At 34.7% G+C, this 14,913-nt stretch overlaps 1 protein-coding gene across 1 annotated transcript in view; it reads left to right on the plus strand.

Moving 5' to 3' along the window:
* Positions 1–1,282: 1,282 nt before the first annotated feature.
* LOC309636861 (uncharacterized protein) overlaps positions 1,283–14,913 on the plus strand; it is a 297,761-nt gene continuing 284,130 nt past the window's right edge. Inside the window, exon 1 of the mRNA XM_082410564.1 lies at positions 1,283–8,411. Within this exon, the coding sequence (XP_082266690.1) occupies positions 2,854–3,909 (1,056 nt within the window). The 5' untranslated portion in view covers positions 1,283–2,853 and the 3' untranslated portion in view covers positions 3,910–8,411. The remainder of the gene's footprint in view (positions 8,412–14,913) is intronic.

Below are 14,913 nucleotides of genomic sequence, written 5' to 3' on the forward strand. Positions count from 1 at the left end.
AATTCTCATTTGGCAATTCTAAAGCTATGTTAGAAATTCCTTTAGCCTGATACCCCACCCAGAGGTGGCTTTATACCCACGGAAGAGAAATGTGTTTGACCGTATAGTAATTATCAGATAGAAATATGCAAAAAAACACCTTACTTCATGGTTTCAACAAATCAGATCAATTTACATAACATTATTTTTTGAGATTAAATTCGGTTATTTAATAAAAATTATGTTATTAAAGAATTCTTTCAGTTTAATTCAATAGGCGACCAAAATTAATTCCATTTCTTTTCAAAGCTACTCTTTCTTAAGGATGGGATAGGGAACTTTTTGATGGATTTAAATGTGAAATCACTATTTCTTGAGTGTTCAATAACCTATTTAAAAAATAATTTTATCATCTTAAACCAAAAACAAAAAAATCAAAAATTTCTGTAATATTTATACTCAAATAAACTTCAGCCCAAACTTGAAAGGATCTGGTCATTTCTAAATTAAAGGTACCTTTATTTAAAGATGAACTGGTTATGATACTTTCAGCTTCAATTTTAAAGAAACTATGTTAAGAAAGAAGATTATGGTTGTAAGGGAATGGAAAATATTTGAGAACAAAAAATAATCTGTATGGGTGTAGACATGGAACCCAAAATTCTACACACAAACCTAATATTATTTATTAGTTTTAGCAAATTCTCTTGCAGAGTCCAAATAACAGCAAGACCATAGATACGTTACTCTGCTTTGATATATTAGTCAAGACCTACTTTCCATCTTTTGGATAGATTCTCTGAATATATGCCTCTACAATGCATGAGAAATCTTTGATGTTATATATTTCCTTTTAACCACTCAGCATTTGTGTCCTACTTTTCCCTTCAAGAAACACTAATCAAAAATAGAAAAAATTATCATAAATTAAGTGTCTTTTGTATGTGAGGCATTGTCCTGGATAAATAATTGTCACTTCAGTTCTGAGAATGAAGCTTTGTTAATCACCTATACACTGTTAATTGACAAATGTAACCTTGATCAAGTGATTTCACAATTCAAAACCCGTATCTTCTTCCATAAAAATATAAATAAATAAATAAATAAGTAAATAACATTAGTTGAGTTTTCTAAGATTGGAAAGATGGTAAATACTAATTAGATCTTATTCATCTTTGTAGTCATGTGTTTACATACTAGAATTCACGGATTTTTTCCTATACTGAATCACTTATAAATGTTCAATATCATTATGAACATTGTTATATACAAAATGTAAATGAATATCAGAGAAGTAAGCCTTATCAAAGCTTTTTCCATTGAAAAGATCATAGAAACGTGTTGATTTGCTTATTTGGTTAATTTGGAATGAATTTAATTGCTTAACTTCCATGGAATTCTGCAGTTCAGTAAATAAAAGAACACATATATTTTTTGCTGGATTATGTTCACGCTTTTATTCACATAAGTGATAGATTATAAAGGAGAAATAATTCTCAATGCTTTGAGAATATGTCTTGGGTCAATATGTGGGAGATGTATCAAAAGTCTTCTTTTGTTATTAAATATACATGTATGTTTCATTTATCCAATTTGCACCTATTTATTGGTCAAATATGTACACGTGGGAGTGGGTTATAACTTTCTCTAAGACCCTTCTTAATATTTGACTTAGAATCAAATGTCAGGTGTGATAGACATGAAAAATAATTATAAATATGATAATTTTTACTTGATAATTAAAATTTATTGCATGTGTATCATATACAATTTAGAAAAGATAGGAATATATATTCTACGTTTGTCTCTCTGCTATAACGTCACACACATGAAATTCCTATTTTCATAACTTTAAAATCATAACTATTATTATATAAGATATATTCTGAATATTTGCCATGTAATTAAGCATTATCAAAGAATAGGATTCGTGAAGATGGAGTAAATTTTCATTCTTTGTATACAACTGAAAAATATTGTCAGAAAGGCAGAATTCAGGGGAGACCTTCAAGATGGCGGAGGAGTAAGACATGGAGATCACCTTCCTCCCACAAATACATCAGAAATACATCTACATGTGGAAAAACTCCTACAGAACACCTACTGAACGTTGACAGAAGACCTCAGACTTCCCAAAAGGGAACAGACGCCCTCAGGCGACCTACATGCAGAGACGGGGCCAATCCAAAGCTGAACCCCAGGAGCTGTGCGAAGAATGAAGAGAAAGGGAAATTTCTCTCAGCAGCCTCAGGAGCAGCGTATTAAATCTCCAAAATCAACTTGATGTACCCTGCAACTGTGGCATACCTGAATAGATGATGAATCATCCCAAAATTGAGGCAGAGGACTTTGGAAGCAACTGTAGACTTAGGGTTTTCTGTATGCAACTGACTAGTTTCTGGTTTTATTTTTATCTTAGTTTAGTTTTTAGTATTATCATTGGTAGATTTGTTTATTGATTTGTTTGTTCTCTTCCTTTTTTTAAATATATAGATAGATATACTTTATTCTTTTTCTCTTTCTGTGAGTGTGTATGTGTATGCTTCTTTGTGTGATTTTGTCAGTATAGCTTTTCTTTTACCATTTGTACTGGGGTTCTATCAGTCCGTTTTTTGTTTTTTTATATAGTTTTTAGAGCTTGTTATCATTGGTGGGTTTGTTTTTCGGTTTGGCTGCTGTCTTATATCTTTCTTTCTTTTTCTTTTTTTTAAATTCATTTTTAATTTTTAATAACATTTTTAATTTTAATAACTTTATTTCTTTCTATTTTCTTTCTTTCTTTCTTTCTTTCTTTCTTTCTTTCTTTCTTTCTTTCTTTCTTTCTTTCTTTCTTTTTTTCTCCCTTTTCTTCTGAGCCATGTGACTCACAGGGTCATGGTGCTCCGGCCGGGTGTCAGGCCTGTGCCTCTGAGGTGGGAGAGCCGAGTTCAGGACATTGGTCCACCAGAGACCTCCCAGCTCCACTCAACAACCAGCAAGATAGAGTTGGACACCTTATGCCAAACAACTAGCAAAACAGGAACACAACCCCACCCATTAGCAGAGAGGCTGCCTAAAATCATAATAAGTTCACAGACACCCCAGAACACACCACCAGATGCAGACATGCCCACCAGAAAGACAAGATCCAGCCTCATTAACCAGAACACAGGCACTGTCCCCTCCACCAGGAAGCCTACAGAACCTGCTGAACAAACCTTAGCCACTGGGGGCAGACACAAAAAACAATGGGAACCACAAACCTGCAGCCTGAGAAAAGGAGACCCCAAACACAGTAAGTTAAGCAAAATGATAAGACACAGAAACACACAGCAGATGAAGGAGCAAGGTAAAAACCCACCAGACCAAACAAGTGAAGAGGAAATAGGCAGTCTACCCGAAAAAGAATTCAGAGTAAAGATAGTAAAGATGATCCAAAATCTTGGAAATAGAATGGAGAAAATACAAGAAACCTTTAACAAGGACCTAGAAGAACTACAGAGCAAACAAACAATGATGAACAACACAATAAATGAAATTAAAAATTCTCTAGAAGGAATCAATAGCAGAATAACTGAGGCAGAAGAATGGATAAGTGACCTGGAACATAAAATAGTGGAAATAACTACTGCAGAGCAGAATAAAGAAAAAAGAATGAAAAGAATTGAGGACAGTCTCAGATACCTCTGGGACAACATTAAGCACACCAACATTCGAATTACAGGGGTCCCAGAAGAAGAAGAGAAAAAGAAAGGGACTGAGAAAATATTTGAAGAGATTATAGTTGAAAACTTCCCTAATATGAGAAAGGAAATAGTCAATCAACTCCAGGAAGCTCAGAGCCCCATACAGGATAAATCCAAGGAGAAACATGGCAAGAACCATATTAATCAAACCACCAAAATTGAATACAAAGAAAAAATATTAAAAGCAGCAAGGGAAAATCAATAACTAATAAACAAGGGAATTCCCATAATGTTAACAGCTGATATTTCAGCAGAAACTCTGCAAGTCAGAAGGGAGTGGCAGGACATATTGTAAGTGATGAAAGGGAAAAATCTACAGCCAAGATTACTCTACCCAGCAAGGATCTCATTCAGATTCAATGGAGAGATTGAAATCTTCAAAGACAAGAAAAAGCTAAGAGAATTCAGCACCACCAAACCAGCTTTGCAACAAATGCTAAAGGAAATTCTCTAGGCAGGAAGTACAATAGAAGGAAAAGACCTACAATCACAAACCCAAAACAATTAAGAAAATGGTAATAGGAACATACATATCGATAACAACCTTAAATGAAAATGGATTAAATGCTCCAACAAAAAGATATAGACTGGCTGAATGGATACAAAAACAAGACCGATATATATGCTGTCTACAAGAGGACCACTTAAGACCTAGGCACACGTACAGACTGAAAGTGAGGGGATGGAAAAAGATATTCCATGCAAATGGAAATCAAAAGAAAGCTGGAGTAGCAATTCTCACATCAGACAAAATAGACTTTAAAATAACGACTTTTACAAGAGACAAAGAAGGACACTACATAAGGATCAAGGGATCAATCCAAGAAGAAGATAAAACAATTGTAAATATTTATGCACCCAACACAGGAGCACCTCAGTGCATAAGACAAATGCTAAGACCCATAAAGGAGGATATCGACAGTAAAACAATCATAGTAGGGGACTTTAACACCCCACTTTCACCATCACCAATGGACAGATCATCAAAAGAGAAAATAAATAAGGAACACAAGCATTAAATGATACATTAAACAAGATGCACTTAATTGATATTTATAGGACATTCCATCCAAAAACAACAGAATACACTTTCTTCTCAAGTGCTCATGGAACATTCTCCAGGATAAATCATACCTTGGGTCATAAATCAAGCCTTGGTAAATTTAAGAAAATTGAAATTGTATCAGGTGTCTTTTCCGACCGTAATACTATGAGACTAGATATCAATAACAGGAAAAAAACTCTAAAAAATGCAAACACATGAAGGCTAAATAATACACTACTTAATAACCAACAGATCATTAAAGAAATCAAAGAGGAAATCAAAAAATACCTAGAAACAAATGACAATGAAAACACGATGACCCAAAACCTATGGGATGCAGCAAAAGAAGTTCTAAGAGGGAAGGTTATAGCAATACAATCCTACCTCAAGAAACAAGAAACATCTCAAATAAACAACTTAACCTTACATCTAAAGCAATTAGAGAAAGAAGAAAAAAAAAATCCCAAACTTAGCAGAAGGAAAGAAATCATAAGGATCATATCAGAAATAAATGAAAAGAAAGGAAGGAAACAATAGCAAAGATCAATACAACCAAAAGGTGGTTCTTTGAGAAGATAAACCAAATTGATAAATCATTAGCCAGACTATCAAGAGAAAAAGGGAGAAGACGCAAATCAATAGAATTAGAAATGAAAAAGGGGAAGGAACAACAGACACTGCAGAAATACAAAAGATCATGAGAGATTACTACAAGCAACTATATACCAATAAAATGGACAACCTGGAAGAAATGGACAAATTCTTAGAAAACCACAACGTTCCAAGACTGAACCAGGAATAAATACAAAATATAAATAGACAAATCACAAGCATTGAAATTGAGACTGCGATTAAAAATCTTCCAACAAACTAAAGTCCAGGACCAGATGGCTTCACAGGTGAATTCTATCAAACATTTAGAGACGGCTAACACCTATTCTTCTTAAAATCTTCCAAAATATAGCAGAGGGAGGAACACTCCCAAACTCATTCTATGAGGTCACCATCACCCTGATACTAAAACCAGACAAAGATGTCACAAAGAAAGAAAATTACAGGCCTATATCACTGATGAACATAGATGCAAAAATCCTCAACAAAATACTAGCAAACAGAATCCACCAGCACATTAAAAGTATCATACACATGTTCAAGTGGGCTTTATCCCTGGAATGCAAGGATTCTTCAATATACACAAATCAATCCATGTGATACACCATATTAACAAATTGAAGGAGAAAAATCATATGATCATCTCAATAGATGCAGAAAAAGCTTTTGACAAAATTCAACACCCACTTATGATAAAAACCCTCCAGAAAGTAGGCAGAGAGGGAACTTACCTCAGCATAATAAAGGAGATATGACAAAACACTCAGCCAACATTGCTCTCAATGGTGAAAAACTGAAACAATTTCCTGTAAGGTCAGGAACAAGACAAGGTTGTCCACTCTCACCACTATTATTCAACATACATTTGACAGTTTTAGCCACAGCAATCAGAGAAGAAAAAGAAATAAAAGGAATCCAAATCAGAAAAGAAGAAGTAAAGCTGTCACTCTTTGCAGATGACATACTATACATAGAGAATCCTAAAGATGGCACCAAAAAACTACTAGAGCTAATCAATGAATTTGGTCAAGTTGCAGCTACAAAATTAAGGCACAGAAATCTCTTGCATTCCTATACACTAAAGATGAAAAATCTCAAAGAGAAATTAAGGAAACAATCCCATTGACCATTGCGACAAAAAGAATAAAATACTTAGGAATAAACCTACCTAGGGAAGTAAAAGACCTGTATGCAGAAAACTATAAGACCTTGATGAAAGAAATTAAAGATGATACAAACAGATGGAGAGATATACCATGTTCTTGGATTGGAAGAATCAACATTGTGAAAATGACTATCCTGCCCAAAGCAATCTACAGATTCAGTGCAATCCCTATCAAGCTACCAATGGCATTTTCTACAGAACTAGAACAAAAAACTTCACCATTTGTATGGAAACACAAAAGACCCCGAATAGCCAAAGCAATCTTGACACAGAAAAATGGAGCTGGAAGAATCAGGCTCCCGGACTTCACACTATACTACAAAGCTACAGTATTCAAGAGAGTATGGTACTGGCACAAAAAAAAATATAGATCAATGGAACAAGATAGAAAGCCCAGAGATAAACCCACGCACATATGGTCACCTTATTTTTGATAAAGGAGGCAAGAATATACAATGGAGAAAAGACAGCCTCTTTAATAAGTGCTGCTGGGAAAACTGGACAGCTACATGTAAAAGAATGAAATGAGAACACTCCCTAACACCATACACAAAAATAAATTCAAAATGGATTAAAGACCTAAATGTAAGGCCAGAGACTATAAAACTCTTAGAGGAAAACATAGGCAGAACACTCCATTACATAAATCACAGCAAGCACCTATTTTACCCACCTCCTAGAGAAATGGAAATAAAAATAAAAATAAACAAATGGGACCTAATGAAACTTAAAAGCTTTTGCACAGCCAAGGAAACTGTAAACAAGACAAAAAGACAACCCTCAGAATGGGAGAAAATATTTGCAAATGAAGCAACTGACAAAGGATTAATCTCCAAAATTCACAAGCAGCTCATGCAACTCAATATCAAAAAAGCAAACAACCCAGTCCAAAAATGGGCAGAAGACCTAAATAGACAGTTCTCCAAAGAAGATATACAGATTGCCAACAAACACATGAAAGAATCCTCTACATCACTAATCATTAGAGAAATGCAAATCAAAACTACAAGGAAGTGTCACCTCATACCAATCAGAATGGCCATCTTTAAAAAAATCTATAAGCAAAAAATGCTGGAGAGGGTGTGGAGAAAAGGGAACCCTCCTGCACTGTTGGTGGGAATGTAAATTGATACACCCACTATGGAGAACAGTACGGAGGTTCCTTAAAAAACTAAAAATAGAACTACCATATGACCCAGCAATCCCACTACTGGGCATATACCCTGAGAAAACCATAATTCAAAAAGAGTCATGTACCACAATGTTCATTGCAGCATTATTTACAATAGCCAGGACATGGAAGCAACCTAAGTGTCCATCGACAGATGAATGGGTAAAGAAGATACTGCACGTATATACAATGGAATATTACTCAGCCATAAAAGGAAATGAAATTGAGTTATTTGTAGTGAGGTGGATGGACCTAGAATCTGTCATACAGAGTGAAATAGGTCAGAAAGAGAAAAATAAATACCATATGATAACACATATATATGGAATCTAAAAAAAAAAAAAAAAATGGTTCCAAAGAACCTAGGTGCAGGACAGGAATAAAGATGCAGACTTAGTGAATGGACCTGAGGACACAGGGAGGGGGAAGGGTAAGCTGGGATGAAGTGAGAGAGTGGCATGTACTTACATATACTAACCAATGTAAAATAGCTAGCTAGTGGGAAGCAGTCGCACAGCACAGGGAGATCAGCTCGGTGCTCTGTGACCACCTAGAGGGGTGGGATAGGGAGGGTGGGAGGGAGACGCAAGAGGGAAGAGATATGGGGATATATGTATTTGTATAGCTAATTCACTTTGTTATACAGCAGAAACTAACACACAATTGTAAAGCAATTATACTCCAACAAAGATGTTTAAAAAAAAAAAAGGAAAGGTAGCATTCAGATTCGTCTATTATATTTAAATGTCTTTATCTTAAGATTGATTCCTAGAAACACCGTCTAATCAGAGGCATCGGGAATTTAAAATTTTATAGATTTTGACAAATTGACCAATGAAATTTTGGTAAAGGATCTAACTCAGATATCAGCAACATAACATACTGAGCATTTACTAAGCATATTCATCTCACAGTATTATTTTTCTATAGCAATATTTTTGAATATAATACATGTATAATAGTGTTGGACAATAAAGACAGTATTAAAAATATAAAGAGGATGAGATTCACAGTAAAACAAATATTGAATAAACATAGCTTAAATTATTTGCAGTAAATTGTGGCAAAGAGATGATGGCAAAACTCTCAGTTCAGAGTTATTAACGGTATAATGAGTTGCAGGGGTCCCTGGAGTCAATGTTAGAATGATGAGTTGGAAAATTGCCCTGGAAATAAATGAAACTGTATCCTGCTTGACTTCAATACTAGATAAAAGAGATCTTTATCTCCTGTAATAGAAAGAGAGACAGCGCAGTGGCCCCAGCATAACCCCATCGGATTGTTGTAATTCCATATCCAGAAGACAAATGATGGGCACACCCTACCTGTCTTGACCCTCCTTCTATATCAAAAAGCCATGTTCAAGTTATCAGTACCTATGACAAAAGACAGGTGTGCATGGATATTAAATTTCAGTGATTAGCAGACAACCAAGAATCATCAAAACTTTGAAGGAAGTCTAACAATTTTAAAGAGAAGAATCAAATTAACAGAAGAAATAACATAGGGAGGAGCAAGTTTAATAGAAAAAAAGTGCATAGAGCTGAATTAGTGATGTAAAAGTTCAAGGTCAGTGTTATGCTAGAATGCCAAATGCAATTTACACTAGAATGTATGCACCTCACTAGAATGCAAGTTCTGTAAAAGCAATTAATTTTCCTGTTTTTCTCATTGATATATTCCCAGCTGACACTCAGTAAATTCTCAATAAATACTTATTGAAGTAGTACAAATCAAAGAGATGGAATGGAGAAAGAGAATTTTATTTAATTTATTTTTTTATACAGCAGGTTCTTATTAGTTATGAGAATTTTTTTTTTAAAGACAAAAATTTCCAACATCTTTCTCCATATACCACAGGAAGGAAAAATATCCTCATGAATCACAGAAAGAGACTTCTCTGGCCCAAAACATCAAATCTTCTGAGGAATATTAATAAATTTAATGAATACAGGACTTTTGAATATTCCAATGAACAAGGATTATTAGGTATAAATTTGTACCCAAAAAATAGAGAATACATTTTTTCAACTGCTCGTGGCTCATTCTCCAAATCCCACTATTTTACTGTTTAGTAAAACCAGCAAATGTCACAACATGAGTCACACATTACATATTTTCTGACTAAAATGCAGTTGATTTAGAAATTAACAATGAAAAGAGAGCTCAACAAATCCATCCACTTAGAAATTTAAATGTGTTGACAAACATTACTATCTTTATTAAAGAGGAAAGCAAAACAGTGACTGGCGACTATGTAAAATAAAGTAAAAACACTGCATATCAACACCTGTGTGATGTGTCTAAATCAGAACACCTAGAAAAATATTATGACTTCAATGTATGTGTTAGAAAATAGAAATATTTAAAATAAATTATGTAAATAACGAAGAATCTAGAATAAGATCTAGAAGATATGGAGGGGCTATGTTAAGTGGGATATTCATTCATCCAGTCATTGACATATAATATATGCCAGCCACTAAAAAATAGTGGCTAAAAAAATGCAATGGCGGGCTTCCCTGGTGGCGCAGTGGTTGAGAATCTGCCTGCTAATGCAAGGGACACGGGTTCAAGCCCTGGTCTGGGAAGATCCCACATGCCTTGGAGCAACTAGGCCCATGAGCCACAACTACTGAGCCTGCGCGTCTGGAGCCTGTGCCCCGCAACGGGAGGGGCCGCGATGGTGAAAGGCCCACGCACCGCAATGAAGAGCGGCCCCCCCACCGCAGTGAAGAGTGGCCCCCGCTTGCTGCAACTCGAGAAAGCCCTCGCACGAAACCAAGACCCAACACAGCCAAAAATAAATAAATAAATAAATAAAGTAGCTATTAATTAAAAAAAAAAAAAAATTATTTGCTAAAAAAAAAAAAAAAATGCAATGGCTACCAAAAACAGATTCTCTTTCTGACCTCAGTCAGCCTAGAGTCTATTAAAGAAGACAAATACCAAAGAAGCAGACAAAAATTATATAAACAAAAGCTTAGATACGTGTCACAAAGAAGAATATTTGATGGGAGAGTTTTACTTTGTTGAGGAATTCAGAGAACATTTTCCTTAGGAAGTTAGGACCAGTCTGAGATCTGAAGGGTGAGTAGGTGTTAACTAGGGGAAGTTGATGGGGTAGGCATGCTGAAAGACAGGAGCCAGTCCAAAGGCACTGGGGTTCAAAGGGACATGGCACAATGCAGGAGCTAAAGGAAGGCCTGTGTGTCTAGAAAACAGCATGACATAAGGAGAAGCTTTAGAGAAAGTTAGTGACAAGTTCATATAAGGTCTTTAGTCCATGTCTGTGACATTGTTCTTCATGTTAAAAGCAATGTGAAACTGTAGAAATGGTTTAAGCTGAGGAAGAGATGGGCTGTGGTCAGATTGCATTTTGAAAAAAGCCTTCTTGCTACACGTGGTAAATTGATTGAAGGATGGTGTTAGTCAGAGTGAACACAGAGACACCAGTTAAGAAACTGCAGTAATCCATGTGAGAAAACATAGGCAATTTTCTAGAATAACAATGAGGGAGGTAAAGCGATGTAGCCAACACTGAGGGATATTTGAGTGTTAAGATCAATGAAAGCACAAAGCAATAAGATAAAAATCAATGCAACCAACGGATTTGATCAAACACTCAAAATAATTAGAAATCAGAGATATGCACGTTGAAATAATGAGAAACCACTTTTCACATATAAGATTGGCAAAAATTAAATGCTTAATGATATCAGCTATTGACAAGTGTGTGACACTCTGAGAATATAAATCAATACAGCTACTCTTCAAGAGTGATTTGACAGTCAGTTAAAATTTAAAATGTTCATATTCTTATATTCAGCAATTCCACACCATAGTCTACCCAAGGTGTATGATTGAGCATGTGTCAGGAAGTCATGTATAGTATGTACATTGAAGTATTATTTGATAATAGCAAAAAATTGAAAATAGTTTAAAGATCCATTAAAAGGAGATTGGCTGAAAAAGAGATGATAGACACACATAAATGTGATTGAGATCAAGAAATATTTTTACCAGATAAAGACCGAGTTGGGAACTATAAAAACGAGTCACAAGATACACTGGGTGTTGTAGACTAAGCATAGGACTGAGAGTAATCATGCTGGGTTCTAATCCATTCTCTCTCTCTCACACACTCTCTCTTTTTAACTCACTATTCTTTACGTCTCCTTTGCTGTAATTTCTAATTAATTTTCAAGATTTTTCTTATTAGATTGTAACCTCCAAATGCCAAAGAGTTTGTGTCTTTATCACAGTTGCATCTTCAACATCTACACCTGTACCAGGCATATTATATATAGTCAATACATGTTCATTATTAAATATATATGAATGCTTACATAAATAAATGAACAAATTTATGAATGAATAATGTGACTGTTGCTGCTAACTTTGCATAAGTCAGGCATACAAATACTCTCATTTCTCCTAAGATCCCATGTATAATATTAAATACATTGGTATTAGATTTCTTAGTGCTTTTTCTACTTTAAAATTTTATGATTCCAAGATGTTGCATAAGTTGTCTCAAAATCTTTCATCAGTTCTTTATATAATAACATGTTTTAACGCTTTTATATTTCTACACACCACAAACTCTTAATAGAGTTTGTTATGTTTAAATTATGTGTATTAATCTCATATATGCTTAAACAATAAAAGCTCAGATGTTTCTATATCACCTCCTTGGGATAATATTAGAACACTCTCTAACACCATATAAACTAAAAATGAATTAAAGACCTAAATGTAAAACCAGATACTATAAAACTCCTAGAGGAAAACAAATATAGGTAGTACGCTATTTGACATAAATCACAGCGATATGTTTTGGATCCATCTCCTAAAGTAAAAGAAATAAAAGCAAAAATAAACAAATGGGACCTAATCAAACTTAAAAGATTTTGCACAACAAAGGAAACCATAGGCAAAGTGAAAAGACAACCTGCTGAATGGGAGAATATATTTGCAAAAGATATGAGCAATAAGGGCTGGTTTTATAACCAACATATAAAAACAGCTCATACAACTCAATGTCAAAAAAACAAACAACCTGATTAAAAAAAATAGGCAGAAGAACTGAATAGTCATTTTTCCAAAGAGGAAATAGAGGTGGCCAACAGGCACATGAAAAGATGCTCAACATCACTAATCATCAGGGAAATACAAATCAAAACCAAAATGAGTTATAACCTCACACCTGTCAGAATGGCCATCATCAAGAAGAACACAAATAACAAATGTTGTTGAGGGTGTGAAGAAAAGGGAGTCCTGGGGCACTGTGGTGGGAATGTAAACTGGTGCAGCCACTGTGGAAAACAGTATGGCGGTTTCTCAAGAAACTAAAAATAAAACTACCATATGACCCAGCAATTCCACTCCTGGGTATATATTTGAAAGAAACAAAAACACTAATTCGAAAGTTACATGCAACTCAATGTTTAAAGCACCATTATTCACAATTGCCAAGGCATGAAAGCAATCTAAATGTCCATCAACAGATGAATGGATAAAGAAGATGTGGTGTGTGTGTGTGTATATATATATATATATATATATATTCTGCTATATATACAGTGTGTATGTATATATATATATATATATATATATATATACACACACATACACACTGTATATATAGCAGAATACTACTCAGCCATAAAAAAAGAATGAAATTTTGCCATTTGCAACAACATGGATGGACTTGGAGGGTATTATGCTAAGTGAAATAAGTCAGACAAAGAAAGACAAATATTGTATGATATCACTTGTGTGTGGAATCTAAAAAAAAATTCACGAAACCAGTGAATATAACAAAAAAGAAGCAGACTCATAGATAGAACAAACGAGTGGTTACCAGTGGGGGGGGGGTAGGGGCAATATAGGGGTGGAGGAGTGGGAGATACAAACTATTGTGTATAAGATAGGCTCAAGGATGTATTGTACAACATGGGGAATATAGTCAATATTTTGTAATAACTGTAAATGGAAAGTAACCTTTAAAAATTGTATGAAAAATTAAAAAATGTTTTAAATAAAAATAAATTGTCTAATACATTCACAGGCAAAAAAAACTCATAAGATTTTTAATAAAAATGGGCAGTGGAACATATTGTAGTGCAGCTCAGAAAGATCTGAGAGGATCTGAGTCAGGATACTTTATAAAATGGACAACTGTGGTAAATGTGAATTGAATAGATGTTTAGGTACTTTAGTTTCTCTATTCCTTTGGGCTAATAGTACCATAAAATAAAATTGGAGAGATTTCCCCCCAAATCTATTTTATATCATAGGAATGGCAAAACTCATGCTTTCTTGTCCTAGATTGCAATCCTATAACCCTGGAACCCTATGACACCACCACAGCCCTTCATACATGACGTGGCTGAGTAGAAGCACAACAAACCAATTAAGTAGTATTTTTCAGCTACATGGCTTATTGGCACAGTCAGTCTCATTTTGCACTTCGTTACATAGAGACAGACTGGAGCCGGAGGGGAACACCAATTAATGTAAACTTGTTATCTGAGTCACAAACTCTGAAAGCCTATTGGTTTATCCCTTTCTCTATATAATCAGAAAATAATCATTCTGAAAATATAGTTTTCCTATCACATTACACTACTGTGACATTTCAAATCTCTCCAACCTTTTCTTTGAAATATTTAAATGTTTACTCCCTGATATACTTGCTCATGACACATACATATACAGTCAAACAATTACGTGCAGCACGTAATAAAAGTGCACAATCACTGGAAATGGAAATTAAGTAAATGAAAATCTTTAACATCTGACAAATGTTTGTGATAAGTTATAATATTTAAAATATATTCACTTTATCTCTGTATGATATATCCCCACCTCCATATCAGAAGGATTTTTACATCCCTATCCCATTTTACTTCCAGACTGGTGATATGACTTGCTTTGTTTAATGGAATGTGAATGGATGTGAAATATTCCATTTTCAAATAGAATACTTAATAGCTACTGAGTTGTCTACCTCCTTCCCTTTTCCCTCTATTGTTTCTCCATCCTCAAACCTAGGGGGGAAAAGAAGTAAAGCAGAGCCTGCAACCAAAATGTACAGTGGGCAAGAAAGAAAATCAAAAAGTTGCAGTTATAAAACACTGAAATTTTGGTGGGTTTTGTTATATGGCTTTGCGTCACAGCAGCTAACTAATACAGTGTTTAAATGTGGCAC

This window comes from Balaenoptera physalus, assembly GCF_965194825.1.
Source record: "Balaenoptera physalus genome assembly, chromosome: 10".
Taxonomy (NCBI): Eukaryota; Metazoa; Chordata; class Mammalia; order Artiodactyla; family Balaenopteridae; genus Balaenoptera; species Balaenoptera physalus.